The following is a 26,220-nucleotide window of genomic DNA, read 5'->3' as shown; positions in this document are numbered from 1 at the left end:
CTGACGCCCGATTGGGCCAACTGGTGAAGCAACAACTGAAAAATAAAATAAAGTCATATTTTCTTAAAGTCTTAATCATAAAAGTTAAAAAACTAAAATTATTTGATTAGCCATAAATTCAATCATAGAAGAAATAATTATATTTCAGGATATAACTCAGGAATGATTGCAATTATATGGAAAAATAATAGATAACTTTTAAAAATACGTATAAAATTTAGTCAATAAAACATTTATTCAGTGACAATTAAAAGGAAGACTAAATATTATATATCCAAAAAGCGTTACATAGGATTAAAAACCCAAAGAAAATGAATTTTTAACAGTGATCCAATGACCGAATAATATGTAAATACTTGTAATTTAACTATCATTTTATTTTGCAAAACTAGGCAAAAAATCTCACAAAATTCAGCCAATTTTAGTTTTGAAAAATAAAAAGATATCAATAATGTAATATACTGTAATAATGTATGACAAATTAGTTATGATAAAATGAATTACCTTAAGCTGTGCTATCGTCTCCTCCTTCGACATCGACCCTGCACTCAACATATCCACCAGCTTACCGCTGGCGTATATGTTCAGTGCATTAAACTGCTGCAATGTGAGGTTGTACTCGGCCAAAACCTCGTACACCCTCGCCATAGCAGCTTCGTTTAACATCAGGTCGGACAGTAACAAAAACAATAATAAATCTAAAAATAAAGTAAGGTAACTTAAATATGTGATAATATTTTTCACGAAGGCTAAAATAGAACTTAAATAACTAAAACTTTAAGGAGAAATTGAATTTTTCACTCAAGGATTAAAAGCCTACTTATAAAGATATTTTTTCTTTCATTTATCACTAATTTTTAAGCTCTAAAAGCATTATTTAGCACTATTTCTCCAAAAATTAAAATTACAAAATTTTCAGCTTGCAGCCACCATATTAAGACTAAAATATAAAATCATCAAAAATGGCGTAGTCAAAATTGTAACGCGGCATTCGTCGCTTTCTCCTACAAATACGACCTTACGTAAGTTTTGGTATAAGTTCTATGGGCCCTCGTTAAAATAATGTATTCTATAAGAAAACAAAGTAAACTATAAGAAAAACCAATATATATATTTATCGTAAAATAATATTACGTTCGTCTGTGAAAAAATAACAAAAAAATTTTTAAAAGCATTTATAAAAAATATCTCAAATTTATATACCCTCAAAAAATTAAGTCAAAGCGACCATTTTTCATCTTAACCTCATGAAAACGGCAAAGCAGGACTTCTCTTTTTGGGGGGGGAGCATGGATCAACATTTCACCCTCTTAGTCATTTTACAACATACAGAGAATTGTAGAGTAGCCTTGCAAGGGAGAAAAGTAGATCCTAATTTAACTTCTATATTATTTTTCAAAGAAACATCAAATAAATAGATAATCCAGATAAATCTAGTTATGTTTAAAATGATTAATAATTATGTGCCTATAACTTTTCCACCAATAGAATATGCTTATTAACTTGCCTCCTTATTTATGATGAAATTATATTTAAAACAAAATAATTCTTTCAAAAATAAAGATTTATAAAAACATCTGGTAAAGTACGAATTCAATAAGCTGAAAGGCACCATAAGAGTTTTCCACGAGTTAACACATGAAAATATAAGCCTTCCCCCATGTCATAATTTTACCCACATATGTGCAAAATAACACTTCCCTTTAAAGATCTCTCCCTTATGCATTTACTCGTTGAATCAAAACTTAATCCTTTTTATGGTAATTCATACAAAACCACGAAAATAGTAAAATCAATAGTCAAATATTTTCTAGTATAACAATAACAATGGTGTGGATTTTCTGGTTTCAGAGAGTTTTTGCTTGTGATATTATATAAATTTAATAGTTCTTTAAGACCACGAGAACAGTTATTGGCTTAAATCTCTCAAGCATAGGACTCGTTGAAATCACTGATTCCATATTTTTATGATTAACATGTGCAAAAATACAATGTGATCACTTTACAATCTTTAATTTGTTATCTTATCACTTTGTATAAACACTCAATGATTTTTCAAATGTCTCAAAGAGAAGTTAAAAGAGAAGCATTTTGGTGATACTCTCTAGGCTCTGCCAAAGAGAAGTTAAAAGAGAAACATTTTGGTGATATTCTCTAGGCTCTGCCCAGTTAGCTGGGAAGTAAGGCCTATAAAAGGTGGCCCATTTGGGCTATACAGTCAGTTGTGATATAGCAAGACAAATCACCAGTCGAATTTCTTAAGGGATAGGTCGGGTTAAATCTTTGACTAGAACTTAACTTGAGTAAAACTTCTCTCTGAGATCTTTGGCCATAACATACCTAAAATAAAATAGATTTTGTTAAATAAAATTATTTAAAATTCCTTAAAAATAAAGATCTGAGATATTACAAAACTTTGTTTATACTTTAGGTATAAGGGGGGAATAATAGGGTTTAAGCCCCTATGGGCTAATATTAATAGGTAGTTATTAAGATTAAGTAAAAAGAATAATATTTGCTCGGACCTTAAGATACCACAATAGATTCCATATTCCGGAATCGCCTGATGGTTTCTGAGACTCTGACAGATTTTATTTCTTTAGCAGTATAAAATTCCTATACCATAAGATAACACCAAAGGCTAACATATAGTTGTCTAAAGGTTGGTTAGTGAACCCTAGCGGGGATCTTACTCTGAGGTTGGACGGAATTTTATTTCTCAATAATTTGTATTAAGTTTCTGACATAACACCAGAGACGACTTTACGTTATCTCACGGCTGGTTAGCTGGACTGTTAGCTCAGATCTGGCTTTTTCGACGAACCTTAGTATAAAATATTAGGGAATTTGGTATATTTTTGTGTATTTGACGCCAAGACTTTAAGATAACACCGTAAGCCGGCTACCTTATCCGTGGCTGCAGGTTGGTTTGTGAGACCGCACCATATATCGTGTAAGTCGGTGATAACTTAATCTATAGATCTTGGTCTAAAATATTTAATTAAAATTTTATATAGGGCATCAATAACTTAAAAGTTTGATTTCCAATAGACGTATGATCGTTGATATACATTCCTGAAACCGTTAACAACACATTATTTTCGGAATAGGGTTTTAAGACAAATTATATATCTACTGCTTAGTAATCTATTATCTAGTGATTTGGTTTTTGAATGTAAATAGTCATTTCATTGGATGATATTTCTAATCAGACAGATATTAGTGTTTCGCTGAATCGAGCTTGGACCGGGAGAGGAGGTGAGAGCGCAGCGCCTTGGCCATAGTAGTGTGACAGAAGGACGCGACTGTTCCGGGAACCGGGTAGTGAAGCAAGGTATATACCCTGAAGAGTAGAATCCTATCGGTTTAGTGGTTACCGAGATCTAAAGGGACGGACGTACGGACAGACAGACGGACGGATATTAAGTATCAGCTAAGACCACTTTGACATGTAAAAAGTACACAAAAGCTTCGCTAATATTAATATGATTATCCTTGTTTTTATTGTTAATGCTGATTTATAATTAGTTTTTAATCTATTAGAGTTTACGCCGCAGAGGCTTTTTCCGGCACTTGAGGTAGGTTGAATCTTTTTTATTTTCGTTTTAAAAAGAAGCGGTTTTTTTTTTTGGGGGGGGGGGGAGTTTTGAAGCGATTTCTTTCGGGAGGTTGTCTATAATCCCCTCAAAAAAAGATACAAACATTTCAAGGACTATTGAAAAGCTACACTGTAAAGGATACTTTGGCACACGCAGAAGGACACAGATCCTGTTACTTTAATCCTTAAACTAAAGTAACAGGATGTTTGTCTGTGTGTCTGTACCGAAGGATCTGAACCGATATTGTTATCCTTTACAGTGAAGCTTCTTATAGGTCCCGGGAAAGTTTTAAACTATTGTTGGGGAGGATGGCCTCATCTGCCTCCCCTCAAAAATATTTTTTTTTCTCTTTTTAAACTCAAATTTAAAATTGGATGAAGTCGACTTTTCCCCTCTAGAGGCTTCTTGGGGCGTAGCCGCTAGTGTAAGGATAAAGGGCTAATTGTATTATAAGTTCATTATTGTGTCTAAATATAATTAATAAAACATTAGTCTCTTGTTAATGAGAGTTCCGTATTTATAGACAATATATTTGAGACGCAGTTTTTTTTCTAACAATTAATGTTTTTTTTCTTTGTAAATTATACATCCGTCTATAAAACTAACAGGATGTTTGTATGCTTATATATGCGTAGCTTCTCGGTTCTTCTCTCCAGTAAAGCTTCAAATAGCCAGGAAGTAAGGGAGGGGACAATGGATCGAATTTTCAATTTTTAAGAGTCTCAGACTTTGGGTACTGGCTTAAAGGGAATGTGCAAGAATTCAGCAGTTTATGACTGACTTTGGGTACTAGCGCATCTATGCCCCGCTAACTAGCTGAGTTAGTTTTGAATCTAGCAGACAGAAAAATTTGTCCTTAGATGACTGGTTTTAAAAAATATTTTTTCCAAGAAAATGTCATTTCATGTATAGAAACTCTACTGTGATATTTATGTATTAAACAATCTTAGAACCCCTTGAATTTAGGTATCAGTTAAAAATATATGAGAATGGTTGACAAAGTTCTAAGGGTGATTTTTCTAGTGATTAATTACAGAATATTTACTACATTGTGATGTGCTGGTAATTTAATTTTCAAGTAAATGATTTTTTTCTTAGAACTAATTTTGTTCTCAATTATATTACCATGATCCCCTTACAATTTTGGTTAATTTTTTTGGATAAATCTAGTTTTCATTCCTTTTCAGTGAAAACTCTTAAATTGAATTAATTGCCCATTGTCCCTTCCCTTACTCTACACTACCTCCTCCCCTCCCTAAATAGCATCTAGAGGCCTCAAGGGTAGAGTAAACGCTAATAAAGTTATAAAAGTATGTACTTCAAATTACTCTAATATTAGGGTTAGAAACATTTTTGATATTTATATAAACTATTTTTAAAAACATTAAAATGATAACTAACTTTCTTTAAAAACACTTGAGAAAATTATGAAAATTTTTGTAACAAGGTAAATAAATAGGCGTCCAAGGGTAAGGGTAAAGGGGTGTTTATCACCCTCAAACTTTGAAGGCCCTTGTTTTACCCCACTCTAAATTTGAGAAATACATTAGATTACCCCCCTAAAACATTTACAAAATTAAAACACTTAATTTACTTCTATCAAAATAAAAAAAAACTTGGACGTTGGCATAGCAATACGAAGATAACCATTTACATAAATACCTAATTTTTTGCTATATTCAAACGAGCTATGTTTAAATAAAAATGATAACCTTTTCCAACATATAATAGCACGCTAATTTCAAACAAAAAAACTGCAATGCCTCTATTATTGTGTGATTATCTACTTTTGAATGTCATAGTGATAATTAGAAATGTGGATAGACATACAGACATACATATAGTTACAGAGTAGCTAAACTATAAGAAAAATCCATTAAAATTATGACATTAAGTAGGCCAAAATTATTATGTCAATAATTCTGAATTTCCACTCACAGAAGTTGGTGATTCATTTTCCAGTATGGCTTCCAAACCGATTAATATCCGCTGGATTAGAACCGGTTATCAGCCATACTGAAGCATAATTAATCATAAAATGACAAATTAACTGAATAATCCATTTTTCCTTTTCAAAAAGTTAACCATTAAGTAATTGGTATTTGAAAGTGCACCTACTCTTTGTATGTAGACTTAATGAACTTTCCAGTATCGCATTGAAACCGATTAATTTCCGCTGGATTTGAACCGGTTATCAGCCATGTCGAAATATCATGTATAGCATCGTATCACAGACAATTTTCCACAAAAATGTTTCATTAAAAATCATAAAATTAATACCAAGGGCCTTCGGGGCTAACAAAACTTGTTTAATCTTATACTTTTTATTTTAGTATCTGCAGAAAGCTGCCTAAAATACGATGTGATGATTAACTATTATGCAAAATAACAAAGAAATTTCAATATTCGGCGGGTTTTATGAACCACTTTTAATGAAGTAGATGCGCTATAAATACCTGAAGCATTCTTGTTCTACTTAAGTTTGGAAAAACCCACACATAATACAATTAATAATACATTATTAAAAAAATTATATGTAAATATACAGTTATAGATTTCTTTATGACTCAACTAAAACATTTTATATAATTATTATTTTATTATCAAAAATTATTCCTAGTCCAACCCCCCCCCCCCCCCCCCAAGGACGAATAAAAATCTTTCATGACAATATAAATCCCAACAATTGGCAATTTCTAATATCTTAAGGGTTTTCTTGTTCGTTGGCTCAACAACTTTGGGGAATTTTATTAAATTTTAATTTATTGGTTCATTAGGATAAAATTCCAAAAGAGTCAAAGAGTAATTGTTATCTAAAGAAAGGAAAATTTTGTGTATCATCATTGGAATGCACATCGTCCATTGTCTTATCCCATTAGATCACTGTTTTTAACCCAGTTTCTTGAAATTTATTTCAACACAAACATTATATGATTCATCAACATGACATTTATATTGATGTGATTGTTCATGGATAAATCCTTTCAGGTTGACAACAAATTTTCAATATTCTGGTATTCCCGCGTTTTTTTTTCTATAAACACAGTAGATTTTTTTAGTCGAATACTACAGAAAAAAATATAAATGGTTATAGAATATATTTGGATATTATGATTGGGGAACATTGTCTTTAATTTTGGTTACTAACATGGACATCATTTATTGGTCAGTTCGTTCATCCAGTAGGAGATGAGGTGATGGTGTATTTGGGGTTGATAGGTGATCGTTATATTCGCCTAGCTACAAGTTTCACTTTATTAGAGTATACAATCATCTGGTGTTACATCTAAGTAATAATAAATCTATTAAGCAAAGCTATAATCCAATTATTGTGTGTCTGTATCTCATTTTATTTGTATTGCTTTTCACAAATCACGTCTATTTTTTATATTTGTGACTTTTCAACCTATTTTCTATCTTAAAGAAGATTAGGGACAATCCAAGGACGAATCTAAACATGTCTCAGCTGCAGCAACTTCCCCTAAATTTAATTCAGCTACAAATATCAGTTAAAGTCGGTTATCCGCAGTTTTGGACAAGTGATCAAGCAGCTGCCAAACCCAAATTTTTATCAAGAAATGTCAATTTATTAGTTTACAATAAGTTGAAACATATATTAATAGATTTAAAAATAGATATATCATTAGTGAAAATTACAGCTGGCTAAAATAATAATACCCTACATCCACCCCTTTTACTCTTTCCTTTCCTCCTACTGGATGAACAAACTGACCAATAACTGACAGGAGAAATAGCAACCTAAATTTACGATATTTTTTTCTTCTGTCATAATATCCTTGTATATTCTACAACCATTTTTCCACTGTGACTGAACGATTGCCTTAATTTCTGCCATTCAATTTTTAGAGAAGGGGAAATACCTCCCCCCCCCCCCCATCAAACTCCCAGAGGCAATGGTGTTCATACATTCTACTCAATAATAAATTAATTCGCCAATTTTTGGATATTAAAAAATATAGGCAGCTGTCAGGGATCTAATGGGATAGGACAGTTACCGATAAATTGATATGTACATCTCCAATGATTATACACATAAAATTACCCCTTTTGTATATTAAAATTGGTGAGTGAAACGCTTCAACACTTATTTTAATGAACCAACCAAGTAAACCTCAACAAAAGTACCCAAAGCTGTTAAGCTAACGAATAAGAAAACGTTATCATAAAAGTTTGGGGACTATGGTAAGCAATAGCCCCATGTCCCCTCAATTTCTGGCAAATATTTTTGGTTTTATTATAAAAACACCGCGGCATAGCAAGCGGAAATTGGAGGGGGAAAAAGGTGTAAGTGGCTGAATGAAAAAAGTGGATGTTAAAACGCGAGTAAACGGAAAGAAATCTGCTTAGTTCTGTTCCGACAACAGTCAGCAGTGGATGGTTATAACCATCATCAGAGGTTATTCCTGTGACAATATTTAGTAAAATATTACATTAAAGTTATTCTTTTTGAAAAAGTTCAATAAAAAGGTAAAATCTTGTCTTGTAATATAAAGTAGTAAGGTTTTATTTGTCGGAAGCTAAATATCTCGAAAACTTCTGAACCATATGGTTGTACTTTTCAGGGAAGATTTATACATTTTTTGGGTTGGGTTCAGGCTATTTTTCTGGTATCCTTCTCTAGAGGCTAAGTAACACATTTGTTGGCAACAGTATTTCACAGAAAAACTATTTTGCCTTTCTAAAAGTTCGATTAAAAATTCTATATGAGATCATTTTTGCATGAAGCTTATATTATATAATTTTATATAAGTTTAGATTCAATTTCAAAGTAGTTATTTATAGCATCATCTATAATACAAAGTAGAATGACGTCTGTCCGTCTGTCTGTCTGTCTGTCTGTCTGTCCGTCTGTCTGTCCGTCCCTCAAGATCTCGGTAACCACTGAAACGATTGGGTTCTACTCTTCAGGGAATATACCTACTGGTCCTGTGGTGGTTTTAGGCTATTTTCTTGGGGGGTGGGACACCCCCCAACCCCCCAAAAATGAAAAAAATCCCCCCTCAATTAAAAAAAAATAATTTTTAAAACTTGTGGGGGCATCTCCAGAGGTAATTATTTTTTTTCTTTAATTACCTCTTGGGGCAAAGCCCCTACAGGCTAGGGGCGAAGCCGCTCGTATTATATATAGCTTTCCGTGGAAATTAAAACGATTAAAACCAGTTTTGCAAGACCCGAGGGGCCGAAAGTTCTTAACACAGCTGATATCTACCTATCGATTTCGAAACCATACTGGAAAATAAACTGCTTTATAAAAAACTAGCGGCTACGCCCCTAGCAACTACAGGAACTTATGTCGAAGAGGGCAGTGAGAGGCTGAAAAAAAGCTTAAAACCATCCCAGACTTTGGTTCTGAAAATAAATAGCCTAAAACCATATCAGGATCTATGTGTAGCTTAACTGAAAAAGAGTACCCAATCGGTTCATTAGATATTGAGATCTTAAGCTTCAGACAAAAAACTTACTACTTTATATAATAGGATAATTTTTATATTTAATTATCGAGATGTTTTTTAAATTCTATTTTTTATGTTTATTTGTAAGCATTTTTGGTATTTTGTAAAAAATATTACAAAATACACAACAATATAGTTATAAAACAAGGCAAGTCTTTCCAGAAAAGGGATTTATTTACAATTTATGTAAAAACGTTTTATTGCTATTGGCAAAAAAAGATGAATGCTTTTTAAAAATATATGATGATGTAAAAATTTATTACAAACGATAAAAATTGTAATTAAACTTTTAGATATTCTTTTAGTAGAGTATAAAATTATTGGTTGAAAAATTTAAACACTGCTAGTTTGGAAACAACCATTCAAAATTAAATAAAAGTATTTGAATAACATAAAGTGGTTATAAAACTTTGGGTACAAGTGTAATTTATGATGCAATGTACCCTCCCCCAAAATGCAACATCTAAAATTGAGGCACTAACTTTTTATACTGTCTTTAGATTTTAAAACTCAAATGTTTATAATAAAATATTTTGAATATCCTATTAAATGAGGTAGGAAAGTTTTTTTTGTCTGAAGCTTATGATTTCGATAACAGGAGACCTGATTGAGTTAACCCTTTTAGGATAACTTCAGTTAGGTTCTGGTATGGGTTTAGGTTATTCTATTTTTTATTTAAACCTTAGGATAGGTTTAGGTTTTTTTCTGCCTCGATCTTACCACTTTAAAGATATTTGGTCGTAGCCGCTAGTTGTTTTCAAAAAAAATGAAAAATATCAAAAATTGTTATTTTATTTTTAGAAGCCACAATTTTTCCACGGCGCGCGACCCCCCTCCCCCCAGCAGCTTCAGCAGCAGCACAAACAGCCAGCTACATGATGCAGGCGTTCCGCGGGCCCGCCCGTTACTTTCCCGAGCAGACCAAAGCTCAGTTTTCCCGCCAAAAAGAGTCAGCTGGCAACATTGTCGCTAACAACGCCAACAACGAAGCCGACATTCACACAGCAATGGCGCGCAACGAGGAGGAGCAGTGGCACGCGGGCAGCGCGGAGGAGGATATTGAGAGAGAGACATATGTCTGGCTGTTTGTTACTATGTTTGTGGTCGCCTTTGTACTTGTTCTTCTCATTGCCTTGTCCATACAGCTCATTTCTAGAGCCACACAACGAAGTAAACAGGTATAGTTAGAATTTTATTCCAGTATGGCTTCGAAACCGATTGACATCTGCTGGATTAGAACCGGTTCTCAGCAATAATGATTTGATCATAATGGCATATAAAAACATTTTAAATATTACCTAGTACTTTTTAGAAATTGCAGTAAATCAAATTCCCTTAACTTATTAACCGATTAATCAACGTTTTTGTTTTTGTTTGTTTTTAAAATATTTTATGTTAATTTTATTTTCTTTTTTAAAATTGAATGCATTTTGTTGTTGACTATATAAAATCATAGAGTATGAAGCAAGGGGAATAACTTTTGAGTTGCCAACTATTCAAGGATCTAAAGGGATAAGACAAAGGATAATAGCTTGATGCACATCCACAATGATTATGCATAAAATTACCCCTTCTGAAGATTACACATAGTGGTTAAAACGTTTGGACACTCAACTCAATTAACCAACCGACAAAAAATTTACATAAGTCCACAAGGTTGTTAAGCCAACAAATAAGAAAACGTCATTAAAAGACTTATAAGTCATTATAACCCAATGTTCCTTCACCCCCCCCCCCCCACTGCAACTATTAATGAATTACAGTTTATTGTTCTATTTGTATAACCATTAGGGCAGGTTCACATCGGAATTAGACAAAGAGGGGATGTGCAACAGATAAAACTAAATTAAATAAAATTTCTGACCGAAAAAGAATTTTAAAAAATTGATATTTAGAATGCGACCACTTAAAAACGTATTTAATTAATAAAAATATGCAAAGACGACATTCAAGTCATCTCTATTTATTATCTCAGTTTCTATTAGTGCTAGAGGGCTAAATATTATTGTGCATTTCCCCAGTTTTATAATAAATTTCCGACTATAAGTCAGTCAAAGTCATATTTCGCTTCCTTACCCTTTATTTACCAATCTTTTACCAACGACCAGACATAAAATTGTATATCTATTTGTCAATGATAGTAAAAAAATTATTGAATGAGAATGATGGCTTCATGGTGCTCCCAGGAAAGGCCTTGAGGAGTAGAATCAGGAACTTTTGTCCGTTTCAAAATATCTCATTCCTAGCCTTAGAAATGACTAAAAAACCACCATTTTTAAAGGTTTATTTAGAATTGTCCAATTTGTAAAGGTTTTTTTTAAGATTTTCTCAGGCTAGGAACGAGATATTTTGAAACGGTCAAAAGTTCCTGATTCCTGATTATAATTATTTTCTTACAAAAGAGACAGGGATTTAAGGGATAAGACAATAGACAATAAATTGTTATCTAAAATGAGCAAATTTACCCCCTCTGTAGATTAAAATAGTAGTAGAAAAATTTATACCAAACAATCAAGTTTGATAAATTTCCCAAAGATAGGCCAACACATGAAAGAACTGGTTCACAAAACTTTGGGTACCAGAGCTGGATCTTTAAATTATTTTAGTGGTGAGCCAGATCGGGGTGAGCCGAATTTCAGCCAATCACAGCGCGGCATTTCATAAAATGCTGTGCTCTCATTGGTGGAAAGTTGGCTTACCCTGATCTGGTTCATCACTAAAATGATTTAAAGATCCAGCTCAGTATAATTTACAGTCCCCTTCCTCCCAGAATATTAGGCAATATTTTTTTATTTATAGACAGTTTGAACTTAGTAAAGCATTTGATGTTATATTTGAATTCAAAATTTACCCCAATTATCTTTTTTTTTTTATCTGAGCTGGATCTTTAAATCATTTTAGTGGTGAGCCAGATCGGGGTGAGCCGAATTGCAGCCAATCACAGCGCGGCATTTCATAAAATGCTGTGCTCTCATTGGTGGAAAGTTGGCTTACCCCGATCTGGCTCACCACTAAAATGATTTAAAGATCCAGCTCAGTATAATTTACAGTCCACATCCTCCCAGAATATCAGGCAATATTTTTTTTATTTATAGACAGTTTGAACTTAGCATTTGATGTTAATTTTGAATTCGAAATTAAGGCGCTTTACACTAATTATCTGTTTTTTTTTATCTATTTATTAGGCTGTTTATTACGCTAGTCCATAAAGTTTTATAACAACGTGTTCTTATAACAACTTTGGGGTCTTTGATGAAATTTGATTACTTGGTTCATTAAGTTGACCGTCCAATTAAACGTTTCAACCATTATTTGAGAATAATTAATTTTATATATTATGATTGGGAATGTACATCAATATATTAGCATTTGTCTTCTTCTTTTAGATCTCTGGTTTTAAACTCTGTGTAACGATTTTTACCTTAAAGCAAAGAACTAGTTGAAAAACTGGTTTGTTAGATAAAAAGTTGGACACCCTGTTCCCGTGCAATTTCGTGCACTATGCATGGAATTTCAGGGATCTAAAGGGATAAGACAATGACCGATAAATTCATGTACATTCCCAATGATGATACAGAAAATAACCCCTTCTGTAGATTACAATTAGTGCTTAAAATATTTGGAAACTGAACTTAAAGAACCAAAATTCAATAAAAGTCCCCAAAGTTTTAAAGCTAACAATAAGTAAACGTAGTTATAAAACTGTGGGGACTGCAGTGTAATAAACAGCCCAATATCCCCTCCTTTCCTGGTGGTAATTCAATTTCAATAGGAAGGAATACTTCCCTGATAAATTGAGTTAACACAGCCTAGAACGACTTTATTTTAAGTATCGCAGCAAATTTAATAATTTACATCTGATATTGTAAATGCTCAACCGCTGTTAATTAATGTTACTGATAATTATCTTATTTTTGGAGAATCTTCTAAGAAGCAGCTTATAGAGCATAATAAAAATTACGTCACACAATACAAGTGATCAATGATAGGCTAGTATATACTTTACCATTGGTCAATTACAATGTAGAATGGCCTATCGTTGGTCATTTGCATTATATGACGTCACTTTTTTATTAGGCACATGAGCTGCTCCATCTTCTAACTAAAGTTAAAGGTTGCCAACCGTCAACTGATCATCCGGGACAGAAAAATTTATTTATTGCATCGTATTTTAGACAACTTTCCGCTGATATTAAAATAAAAATTGCAAGATTAAAGCCAGTTTTGTTAGCCTCAATTGGTCACAGGCCCTGGCTAACAAAACTGGTATTTTCATTTTAGCATTCATTAAAAATTGTCTTTAATACGATGCATGATTTTTCAGTATGGCTGAAAACCGGCAGATATTAATCGGTTCTGAAGCCATTAAAAAGCATTAAAGAACGTGTCCCAACTTTTGTGATTTAAAAAAAATAGCTAGTCGTGCTTTTAGTAAGTAGTAGATGTAAAATGATGTAAATTTAGATATGCAATCGTTTTTTTTGGAGACCTTGTTTTTGTTTTTAAGTAGTTTACATTTTTAAAAATAAGTTGGTTTTAAGGTACTAAAACGCAACAAAAAAGAAGAAAATTGCCATTATGAACAAAAATAGTTAGATCTTTAATTTTACACCTTACTTTTTAAATTTTGTTGAGTAATTATTGAAAAAATCAATTTTTTTGAAGCCCGGTGAATCAAAACTTTGAACTTTGTTTGCTCGTCACGAATAGGTTAAAACAAAATCACAAAAGTTAGGACACGTTCTTGAATATCAAAATTATATACGTATTGGTCTAATGCCATACTAACTACAACATGTCCTAATCAAGATGAAGGCCAAATTAGGCACATTCAAATTACAATTCAAATTTACTGGGCTTTAAAGTTTAACTCAACCTACGAATTATATAAAATTGCACATACACACACACACATACATGCTTAAGAAATAGGTATTTGTTTGTTCGTGTGTTGTCCCCAATTATGATACACAAAATTACCCCTTCTGTAGATTACAATTAGTGGTTGAAACGTTTAAACACTCAACAAAATGAACAAACCAATTTAAAACTAAATGAAAGCCCCCAAATTTTTTTTAGCAAACGAATAAGAAAATGTCATAAAACGTTTGGGACCAATGTAATAAACAGTCCAATGTCCCCTCCCTCCCTGGTATAAAACACATAGTATATAAAAATGATATTTTTGATAAATAATAGTTTTGACCTAGAACCATTTTTGTATCAATAGGGAAAATTATCCTTGAATGGAAAAAAGGGAAATATCGTATAAAATGTCATTGTGAACCCTTCCAAGGACATTTTATGTAAAAAGGAATAACTTTTTATTACTCCAAGGATATAATTTTGTATCTCAATATTCAGTTTAGTTAAAGATAACGGATTTATTATTACTTGGATTTTACACCAGACTACATGTACTCTAAAAGAAGATGATTAAAGTCAGTTAATAGACTATGACGGCATACGATAAAATAACCAATGAAAGGCCAGCATAAATTTTACGATTGGTCAATTACTGTTTGTACTGGCCTCTCATTGGCTATTTTATCGTATGACGTCATAATCTGTTGAGGGACTCTAATCATCTTCACTCTAAAATAGTGAAACTTGTAGCTGAAATAAATATCCCCTTCCCATCACTTAATTCACACCATCCCCTCCTCTTTTTCTGGATGAACAAACTGACCAATACGTGATGTTCATGTTATCAACCTAAATTGACGACAATTTTTCCCCTCTCAGTATAATTTATATCCATTTTGAAAAGTATCATTTTAAACCATATTTGACAATAAAGTTAAAATGGGAGGGGGGGGGGGCGGGGGGGGGGTGGGATCCTTTAATTTAAATATGTATATTATCACAATTCCTTGAAAGGTTTTTGTAAATGTCTTTTCCTCGTTTAACAAGCACAAGTATGTATAAATGTAGCGCAGCAATATTTTGCTATTATCTATTTCAATTAATATTACTTTAGCTTGAAATTACAATTTAGCAGAGATAATAGTCCTAATTTTGATAAACCAAATTACCCTATCTGTTAGTTAAAACTATTAGTGGTAAAGTTGGGGCCAATCAAGATCTAAATAATAAAAACCCAAAGTTTAAGAGCCAATGATTGTTAATAAAACTTTGGGTACGAATATAATTATAGTCCAATGTTGTCTTTTTCTCTGATAAATTTGCGTTTTTGACAGACAGACAAACAAATAAAACGTAGTTACAGAGTATCTTCGCTACAAATAAAGAAATTGTCTGTGTATTATATTGTGAAGGACTTTATAGAAAAGTTATTTCTTACATCGTCGCAATATAAACAGCTTTCCGCAGATATTATGTGTACAGTTTTAAGATTAAAACCATTTCTTTTAGCCCCGAGATGCCGAATGCACGGGCTAAAAAACCTGGTTTTAATCTTATAATTTTACATTTTTATATTCGTAGAAACTGGATTTGATACGATGCTAGACATCTTTTTTTTTCATATGGAAGAGAACTGGTTCTAATCCACCGGATATTAATCGGATTCGAATGAATACGAGAAATAAAATGTATTGACATTAAATTTCCATTACATCAACAAAAGAAAGTAAATCATGATATCATTGGATATTTATCCAGGGATATCAAAGGGATAAGACATTGGCCGATAAATTTTTGTCCATCCCCAATGATGTTACTCAAAATTACCCCTTTTGTAGATTACAATCAGTGGTTAAAACATTTGGACACTAAACTTAATAACTCAACTAATCAAAATTTGATAAATTTTTCAGAAGTTGATATGCAAGCAAATAAGAAAAAGTTATTATAAAACGTTGGGGACTAGTGTAATAAACAGCCCATGTCCCTTTCCTTCCTGATAATACAATAGTATGTACATTTATATATATATATATATGTATATATATTTATGTGTATGTTTTAGAATGATCAGAATAAATAAGGAAAACGTTTTTATGTCGCATTTTGTACCATCTACCCATTAATCTATTCACACAAAGGCATTTTTTATTTAGTTATAAATTTATATAAATTGAACCTTTTAGGGCCACTTGGGTACTTGGTTAATTCAAAATAATAGTGTCTAAACGTTTCAACCAATAATTGCAATCCTACAATAAGCCTTTATTTTTCCCCATATTTATAAATTTTACCCTAGAAGACTCAAAACACTTATGATACTTAATCGATTTTGATTGGTTAATTCAATATAATAGTGTCTAAACGTTTCAACCAATAATTGCAATAGTACAATAAGCCTCTAATTTTTCCCGTTTTCATAAATTTAACCCTAGAAGACTCAAAACACTTATGATTGGTTGATTTAATATAATAGTGTACACACTTTTTAACCAATAATTGAAATAGTACAATAAGCCTTTGTTTTTCCCCATTTTATAGACTTATATTTTTCATTTTTTTTTGGGGGGGGGGAGGGGGGTTAGAGGTGTCCCACCCCCCAAGAAAATAGTTATAAACCTTCCCGTGACCTACGAGAAGCTACACTGTAAAGGAAAGCCCGATAGGTTCAGCGGTTAGCGAGATCCTTCGGTACAAACACACAGACAAACACAAAGACAAACAGACATCCTGTTACTTTAGTAAAATGATTGTATTATACCTGAAGATCCCTTGCTATTTTGTAGATGGAAATCTTGATTTGTTATGATTGGTTACTTCCAACCAGTAGTGTCCAAACTTTTCAACCAATAATTTGTGTAGATGGAGCAGATGAGAGCGGAGTTAGAATCGTACCTGAGCCAGCATCCCGAGACTTGTCCCATGTACGGCAGGAAATGTTCAAAAATCCAGCTACTTCACTCAACGAACGGTCATCACCCCTCTTTAACAGGTATACATATTGTACCGGCAGGTTTGAAGCCATTTGTCTAGTGAAAAAAAGAGTGTGCGCAAAGTGAGGCTTGGGTTTGCTATGATTTTTGTTTTTGTGTCATGACATACCTACATCACTTTCAGTGTAGGTGTAGGTACTCTTTAAAGGAACCCTGCAAGAAATACACCGCTTTAACTGCTGAAAGCCTGCCACGAGTAGACCCAATACCCAAAATTTGAAGCCTCCAGCTTCAATAACACAAAAGTTACAGTCATTTCAAAATAATTTTTTAGTACAATGAAAATTTTGAAGGTTTCATTGCTCATGGTGGAAATTTCAATATTAAATTACGTCGTCTAGAAGCAAAATTAAAAGCTTATTTTGTCAGAAACTTAGACTGCCAGTAACTGATAACATTTTTACAATAAAAACACCCCCTTTCATAGTCAAATCTTTTTTAAAAATTCGGTTTAAATTGCATTTGAGAGCATAAAATCATGACGGGAAAAAATGAAACTAATGTAGGTAAATCTTTAATAGCAGAATAATTAAACATACTCAAGTTATAGAGCAGCTTTGTTATTACTAAAGAGGATAAAATATTTGAAAAATTCTTCTAATCTCCACTAATCTTCTATAATATTATCTTTTACAAGAAATGCATAATTTGCAATTGGAAATTAATACTAGAATTAATCAGGGAAGAAATAAGTATTCAATTAAAGAAATTATATGAAAGAACGTGTCCTAATGTTTGTGATTTTTATTTAACCCCTTCGTGACGAGCTCCCAAAGTTCAAAGTTTTGATTCTCCGGGCTTCAACAAAATAGATTTTTTTCCATAATTGCTCAACAGAATTTAGAATGTAAGGTGTAAAATTAAAAATCTTACTATTTTTGTTCAAATAGCAATTTTTTTTGTTGCGTTTTAGTACCTTAAAACCAACTTAATTTAAAAAAAAACTTAATTACTTCAAAAATAAGAGGTCTACAAAAAAAACCGATTGCATATCTAAATTCTATGGATCATTTTAGATCTACTAGCTATTTTTTTCGCTCGTCGCTGGGAGAGTTAGGTTCGAATCTCGTCATATCCAAAGACGTTAAAAGTTGTAACTTGTGCTGATAGTGAAGTGTTACTGTCTGTTTGTCCTTCCGTCTGATTTTAGAGCTTCGCTTTTATGGACGTAGTCATCTTTGTATTTCTAAGAATTAATGAGATTAACATATGTCTTCAACTAAATTTCCACAAGATTATCTAAGATATTTAAAACAAGTATGACGTCATAAAAATACGTCTAAATCCTCCTTTTTCTAGGGGTTTCTATTCCATCTTCTCTTTTGCGCCTTCCTTTTTAGACGTATATTTATGACGTCACACACGACACTTTTCGTATCTCCATGTTCAACAGAAGCAAAGTATATTGAAATGTTGTACAAATTATCATTATAATAACAATGTATTTATTATTACTTGGATTTTGCATCATATTATCCCAAAAAGTGAAACTTGTAGCCAGGGGCGTCCAAGCTTTTTATTTTGGGTGGGGTAAAAATTTTTTAGGGGGGGGTAATTCGTGTTTGGGGGGGTTAAAATGGCGCGCAAAGCGCGCTGCAAATTTTTGTTACCCCCCAAAAAATTTTTACCCCGGGGGTAAAATTTGCTTGGGGGGGGGGGGGTTACAATTACCCCCCCTGAAATCTGTTGGCAGGGGTAAATTTAGTTTATCCCCCCAAAATTTACCCCCGGGGTAAAATTTTTTGGGGGGTAATTTAAATTTTATTAAATATATAGTATTAAAAATGCGCGCGAAGCGCGCAAAAATTATTTTTATTAGAGATTTTTTATTTTGGGGGGGGGTATTTACCCCCTCAAAATTGTTTGGGGGGGGTAAATACCCCCAGGGTAGGGGTAAATTTTGAATGGGGGGGGGGGTAATCGCCCCATTACCCCCCCCCTTGGACGCCTATGCTTGTAGCTGGCTAAAAAACCGACCACCCCACCCACCCTATTACCCCCTGCTTCTGGGAGAACGAACTTACCATTAAATGGTGTCCATGATATCAACCTAAATTGACGACTATTTTTTACTGTCATAATATCCGCGCATATTCTAAATCCATTATTATAATAAAAGTTGATTGCTGGATAAATTTCGTTATTCTTATTTGTGAAGCTTTATATTAGTATAAGGCATTTGGTGTACGTTTTGGGTATTGTAAAAATGTGCCTTAATTGTTATTATGAATCGTATTATAAACAGCTTTACGTGAAAGTTAAAATGAAAAATTATAAGATTTGTTAACCTCTAGGGGCCGAAGGTATAAATTTAATGTTTTTTTTATTTTAATATTCGTGAAAAATTTCTGTAACACGATACTATACATGATTTTTCGATATGGCTGAGAACCGGTTCTGATCCAGCGGATATTAATCGGGTTCGAAGCCATTCTGGAAAAATGTATTACCATTTTCCATATTAATCTTCAAGTATTGACAAAGTCATAAAGTTTGTCTATTTTTTAAGTTGAATTATTTGTAGACAGTAAATTCAAAGATACATTTAAAGAGTAGCTTCACCTCTCAAATTTTTCAAATGATTTTTTTCAAAAAAAAATCTGTACACGAAACATTAAATTGAGGAAAATTGGTTAAAAAAATTAGTAAATGTTTGAGACACGTGATGAAATATTCAACTTGCAAAATATAAGAACACAATGTACACAATTTTTGAAGCAATAACAATCTAGAAGCCTCTAGGGGCACTTAAGGTCGTAGGGGGAAAAGTCGACTTCATCTCATTTTAAATTTGAGTTTCAAAAGAGTAAAAAAAATTTTTTCGGGTGGGAGGGGGTTGAAAACACCCTCCCCAAAAATAGTTTAAAACCTTCCCAGGACCTATAAGAAGCTCACTGTAAAGGAGAACAATGTCGGTTCAGCGGTTAGCGAGATCCTTCGGTACAGACACACAGACAAACAGACAAACATCCTGTTACTTTAGTTTAAGGATATGGATATGTTGACACATGATAATTGTCAATTTAGGTTGCTAACATGGACCTCATTTATTGCTCAGTTCGTTCATCCAATAGGAGGAGGGTGGGTATTGAGTAAATAGCCTAAGTAGTAAATATTGAAAATTCTTTCTTAAAATCAGCCAACTTTTTGGATTGACAGTTTAATTAATTGTCTACTTTTTATGTTTAAAATTTTAAAATCTGATAATAAGCAAGAGAGCAAGAAATTCTTTTAGCAGTAGAATACTTCATTGCTGAAAGACAACCATATATACCCTTGTTAAAGAATAGCTTTGCTTTAAAAAATAAATTTGTATGCATTTCCTTAGTTTTGGAACATTGATATATCGAAAGCTTTTGACTGTATACAACACAAGTTTGATGATTTGAAAATGTTACAGGGTTTGAGAGGATAGTAGACTAGTCGACAAAGTTTTATAGTAACGTTTTCTTATTGGTTAGCTAAACAACTTAGGGGACTTTCTTAAATTTTGATTTGTAGATTCATTATGTAGAGTGTCCAAACGTTTCAGCCACTAATTGTAATCTACAGACGGGGTAATTTTGTGTATCATGATTGGGGATATGCATAAATTTTTCGGTCATTTTCTTATCCCTTCAGATCCCTGAAAATATTAGCTCACTTCTCATGCACTCCTTAGTTTTAATTTTGGGAGAATAGAAAGAGAAATAGAGTAAAAACAAGTACAACCAAATCTGAAAATAGCTAAGCTTTATGAAACTCATGTTTTGAAATAACCAGTGCCTCTAGATGTCTCTAGGGGCACTGGCGTTGGTTGGGTGTTGTATTCAACCCCTCATATTTTTTCTAGGTGTGATATCTCTTAGGATGGTTTTGGTACGCTCCCCCCAAAAATAGACATAAGCCTTCTCAGGACCTATTAGGAGCTACATTGAAAAGCAGAACCATTTCGGTTCATCGGTTAGCAAGATACATAATTTTCTATTTGCTTTAAAACCAACAGATCAAATTGCAAAAAGTCTTTGTTACTGAAAACTAAAGTGCATTTAGAAATAGTTCTTTTTTTATGCAGCACTTCAGGCAGGATGGATTGAGAATTAGATCATGAAAATATACAGGGTGTCTTACTAATTAAAAATGTATTAGAAATACAATTTTAAATAAAAAAAAATTATTTTGATACTTTGATTTTTAGGATTTTATTATGGAGATGTGTAGCTTATAATGCTGTAAAAATCAGCAGGGTCAAATAGATGGAACATTTCTAACACATCTAAATTAAGGAAAATAGCTACCTAACTGTTAGGGCCGGACAAACTAAAAATTCAAATCAATTATGAAGCTTCTGAAAACGTTTTGGTAGTGCATCATTTGGTATTTAATTTAGTTTGCGCACTCTGTATTCGAACTAGGTTCTATTCAGGTAGAAAAATGAGTTTATTTTTGCATTCAATGGAAGGGGATTGTACAGTAGATATAATTAGGGATGACGCAATTATTCTTGACCTTCATCTATTGGCATGATGCCATTCTTATATTCTTCTTGACCTTTATCTATTAGGTATGACGCAACTCTTATTTTCTTCTTGACCTTCATCTATTGGGCATGATGCCATTCTTATATTCTTCTTGACCTTCATCTATTAGGTAAAACACAACTCTTATTTTCTTCTTGACCATCATCTATTAGATGGGCATGATTTGGATTAGTATTAAAAACATATATAACTTTTAAAATATTATTCACTAGCGGCTAGGCCCCTAGAGACCTCTAGGGGCACTTGAGGAGGGGAGAGTCGTATTTGATAACCCAATTTATTATTTTAGATTTTAAAAGAAAAAGTAATTTTTTTCTAGGGGCGATTTCCTTTTGGAGGGTAGTGGTACCCGCCCCCAAAATAGTTATAACCCTTCCTGTCATAGACATCCAAGGGGGGGGGGGTAATATTTTTTCCTTTTACCCCCCCCCCCCCCCCCCCCATTTAAAATTTTTTTTGGGGGGGGGGGTAAACAAAATTTACCCCTGCCAACAGATTTCAGGGGGGGTAATTAACCCCCCCCCAAGCAAATTTTAACCCTGGGGTAAAAATTTTGGGGGTGGTAAAAAAAATTTGTGACGCGCTTCGCGCGCCATTTTACTCCCCCAAAACGCCTAGACGCCATGACGCCCCTACTTCCTGTGACCTATGAGAAGCTACCCTGTCAAGGAGAACCCGATCGGTTCTGATCCTTCGGTTCAAACACACAGACAAACATCCTGTTACTTTAGTGTAAGGATATATCTCAAAAATTTTAGTAAATATTAAGATTATAGAGAAATTAATATTAAAATTGCATTATTAAATTAGATGTAATATAGGGGTAATATTTGGTTTAAAACTTATCTTGTTGCAATTTTTAAAAAAAATAATACTTTGGCTGTTTAACTTTTGATGATATTTTTTGCATAAGTAACTTAAATCAAATGAACGTCAGAGTGGAAATTGTTGATGCAAATGACAAAACTGCATTTAGTTGTTGAAAAAATATTACCTAGTTCACAAACTATTTTTAATGTCACAAGTTTTGTGCTAAAAATAGCATGCAAAAAAAATCTACGAAAATTAGTCTATTTTTTTTAATAGATATATTTCCAGTATGGCTTCTAAGTCGATTGACATCCGTTGGATTATAACATGTTATAAGACATATTTAAAAATTATGTATGTGATCGTATTTAAGAATAATTTTCCACGATTATTAAAATAAAAAATCACAGGATAAATACCTTTTTTGTAAGCCCGGACCATCAGCACTTCTTGCTAACCAAACTGGTCTAAATCTTATTATTTTTGTTTTATTATCTGCGGAAAGGTGTCTATAATACGATGAGATAATTAACTATTTCTTAATATTTTGGATAAAAACTAAATTAATTGACGTAAATTTGATTCTTAAATAAGAAATATATAATAAAGAATTTTTAACATTAAATGAAAGTCTCTGGAATTTCTTCGCAATTTAAATATATACTAAATAATATACATTTTAAAACTCTTTTGTTTTTTAATTCATCATTTTAATATTTTCCATTTTTCCAATTTCGTTTTAGTACAATAGGATTTATATTCTTTTGAAAATTACGTCTTTGAATTCTAATTTAGAATTTTAAAATAACTTCTAATAAAACTAGTAACAACGTTATTTTAGCCAGCTAGGAGTATTACTTTATCAGAGTATATGAAAAGCTAGCAACATCCAAGTAATTATGGTCCTACGACAAACGCAGGAGTCCTAAACGTCGGAGAGGACACTTTACCTAACCTAACCTATTTTAGACCATAGGTCTTTTAAATGCCTAACTCCTGCGGGGGGCTTATTTGTTCATTCATATCTTAACCTAACCTAATCTGTATAGAAATACTCAATAGGATTAATATTTTAACACTCCTGCGTTTGTCCACTCCGACGTTTAGGACTCCTGCGTTTGTCCTGGAACCGTAATTATATATCTTATGTAAACAAGTAAAAAAATTAATGAATATTTTTTTCTTTTCAGGTGAGAGCAATGTTGCCTGTGTGTTGGAGAATGAATGCCAATGTAACAGCAAAATTCTAAATCTCATCTGAGAACAATCAACAATTAGAGCAATAATCCTTCAAATTCATATAGAATGCTAGTTATTTATAGCATCGTATTATAAACAACTTTCCGCGGATATTAAAATGGAATGTATGGGATTAAAACCAGTTTTGGAAGCCCTGAGGCTCAGGATAACAAAACTGTATTATTTCAATATTTGTGGAAAAATTGTCTGTAATATGATGCTATACATGATTTTTCAGAATGGCTGATAACCGGTTCTTATCTAGCGAACATTAACCGGTTTTAAAGCAATACTGGATACAAAATCTTCCTTGTTTCATAAGTTGTAAAATTATATGTCCTAGATTAAAAAAATAAAGCTTTGTCTAATCAATTTAGTGATATAGCTTTTTATCAAATTTTAAGGGATAAGTCAATAGGAATATATTTTTGTAATGAATTATCCTTTCATCAATTTAAAGAGGAAGATCAATTTTGACTTAAAAATAAAATTGAAAAAATCCTTAGCCAAGCTTTTAGATTTGAAAATGACGTTTTTATAAAAAATCAACGTAAATTGAAATTATTTTCTGTGATCAAATTTTGTAAAAAAAATATGACAATATTTTTTTTGATAAGTGATAAAAAAATAAGTTTATAAGCTAATGAGTTCCAAAGTAAATCTTTCTTAAATTGTGTATTAGAGGAGGACCACTGAATTGGATCAGACTTAGGTTTAGAATCACCACACCATAGTTGTGTATAAGTAGATTATTAAAATATTAAAAAAATGCCTAAAAATAAATCATCATGTCTCCGCTAAATCAAACTTTTAGGCAAAATATCCCAAGAGCTGAACACTATCAAAAATTGGTACAGTCAAATTATGGTTTAGTTTCTGTACTTGAACATGATCCAATTCATTGGACCTCTTTTATATAAACTATAGTTTCATATGTAATGTATAGTCGAAATTTTATAAATGTACCTAATTATAATTTTATAAGAAGATCAATTAAAAATTATTCAATATTTTACTTATGATAGTAAATTAAGAATTTAAGTAAAATAGGTCTTAATGGCCAAATCATATATTATTTTTATTTCAAAAGAACGTGTCCTAACTTTTGTGATTCTGGGCTTCAATAAAATAGATTTTTTCAATAATTACTCAACAGAATTAAAAAAGTAAGGTGTCAAATTAAAGATCTTACTATTATTGTTTATAATGGCAATTTTCTTCTTTTTTTGTTGCGTTTTATTACCTAAAAACCAACTTGATTAAAAAAAACTTAAATTACTTCAAAAATAAGAGTCCTACAAAAAAAACCGATTGCATATCCAAATTCTATGACTCATTTTACATCTACTGCTTACTAAAAACACCGAATAAAATCACAAAAGTTAGGAAACGTTCTTTTAAATTGCCAAATATATTTTATTTGAAAATTGTCTATTTTATTGTAGTTTTATACAATTATATATTGTGTTTTAATTTATTTTAATTATCAAATTGTATAATAACAAATTTTTATTATTAATAAATAATTTTACCTCATTTTTGAAAAAATATAAGTTATTATACAAATTATGTATCTTTGTTCTTTGAAGCGAAGCTTTCTTTATAATTATGGTATGTACGTCAACATATAAGGAAAGTTATTTATCGATTCGTATCATAGACAGCTTTCCGCGGATATTTAAATGAAAATTATTAGATTAAAACCAGCCTTGTTAGCCCCGAAGGGGCAAAGGCCCGGGCTAACAAAACTTGTATTAAATTTAAGATATTTTAGATATTCGTGGTAAATTGTCTGTAATACTATACTATACATGATTATTCAATATGGTTGAGAACCGGTTCGCGGTTCTTGGGGGTTAACAAAACTGGTTTTAAAATGTTTGTCTGCGGAAACCTGTCTATGATACTTTGTGATAAATGAAAATCATATCATGCTAAAAAGATCTATTTTTAAGCGTGTGTAAAATGTAAAAATAGTCTCTGACTTATTTTCATATTTAAGACCTATCAATAATTCATAAATGACATTTGTATTCAGAGGATTGGTAATACATAAGAAATCAAATTTAAAAGTATTTATAGATGTGAATCACTGCTTGTATTGCTAAATTTAAAAAGAACGTGTCCTAACTTTTTGATTTTCAAGATAACGTTACCAGTTTGAAAAATCCTGATTTTTAATTTTTATCTAACATATTGAAGTAGATATTTTATAACCATCCAGAAATTATATAAAGTTTTTCCAAAATTGAGAAATTCATTCAGTTATTATTTTATGCATGTCATTCCAAAATTGTAATCTGTAAGGATCTAAAGGGATAAGACAATAGTCGATAAATTGATGTACATCCCCCAATGATGATACACAGAATTACTCCGCCTGTAGATTACAATTAGCGGTTGAAACGTTTGGACACTTAACTAATTGAACCGACCAATCAAATCTAAATTGTTAAGCCAACAAATAAGAAAAAGACTTAGGGACTAGTGTAATAAACAGCCAATTGTCCCCTCCCGATGGTAATTTAAAAAGTCATCTTGTAAGTAAGAATGAATGAAACTTTTCCTACAGTTTTCACAAAACAAATGAGCATATTCTTCTTATTAATTCAAATAATAATTCTTATAAGAAAGTAACAGGATGTCTTTTTGTCTGTCTGTTTGTGTGTATCTCGCTAACCACTGAACCGATCGGGTTCTCCTTTACAGGGTAGCGTCT

At 32.1% G+C, this 26,220-nt stretch overlaps 1 protein-coding gene across 1 annotated transcript; it reads left to right on the top strand.

The window, feature by feature from the left end:
• The first annotated feature begins 7,951 nt into the window (after positions 1-7,951).
• LOC145327190 (uncharacterized) lies at positions 7,952-25,063 on the top strand. Its single transcript, XM_080170761.1, has 4 exons — positions 7,952-8,087; positions 9,875-10,251; positions 16,802-16,931; positions 23,453-25,063. Exons 2-4 carry the CDS (start codon positions 9,949-9,951, stop codon positions 23,521-23,523), a joined length of 504 nt encoding a protein of 167 aa, XP_080026887.1. The 5' UTR covers positions 7,952-8,087; positions 9,875-9,948; the 3' UTR covers positions 23,524-25,063.
• Positions 25,064-26,220: the final 1,157 nt, after the last annotated feature.

Source organism: Acartia tonsa, chromosome 8, assembly GCF_053477335.1.
Source record: "Acartia tonsa isolate MP-2025a chromosome 8, ASM5347733v1, whole genome shotgun sequence".
Lineage (NCBI taxonomy): Eukaryota > Metazoa > Arthropoda > Copepoda > Calanoida > Acartiidae > Acartia > Acartia tonsa.
Note: the sequence above shows the minus strand (reverse complement) of the source record. Positions and strands in the feature narration are given on the sequence as shown.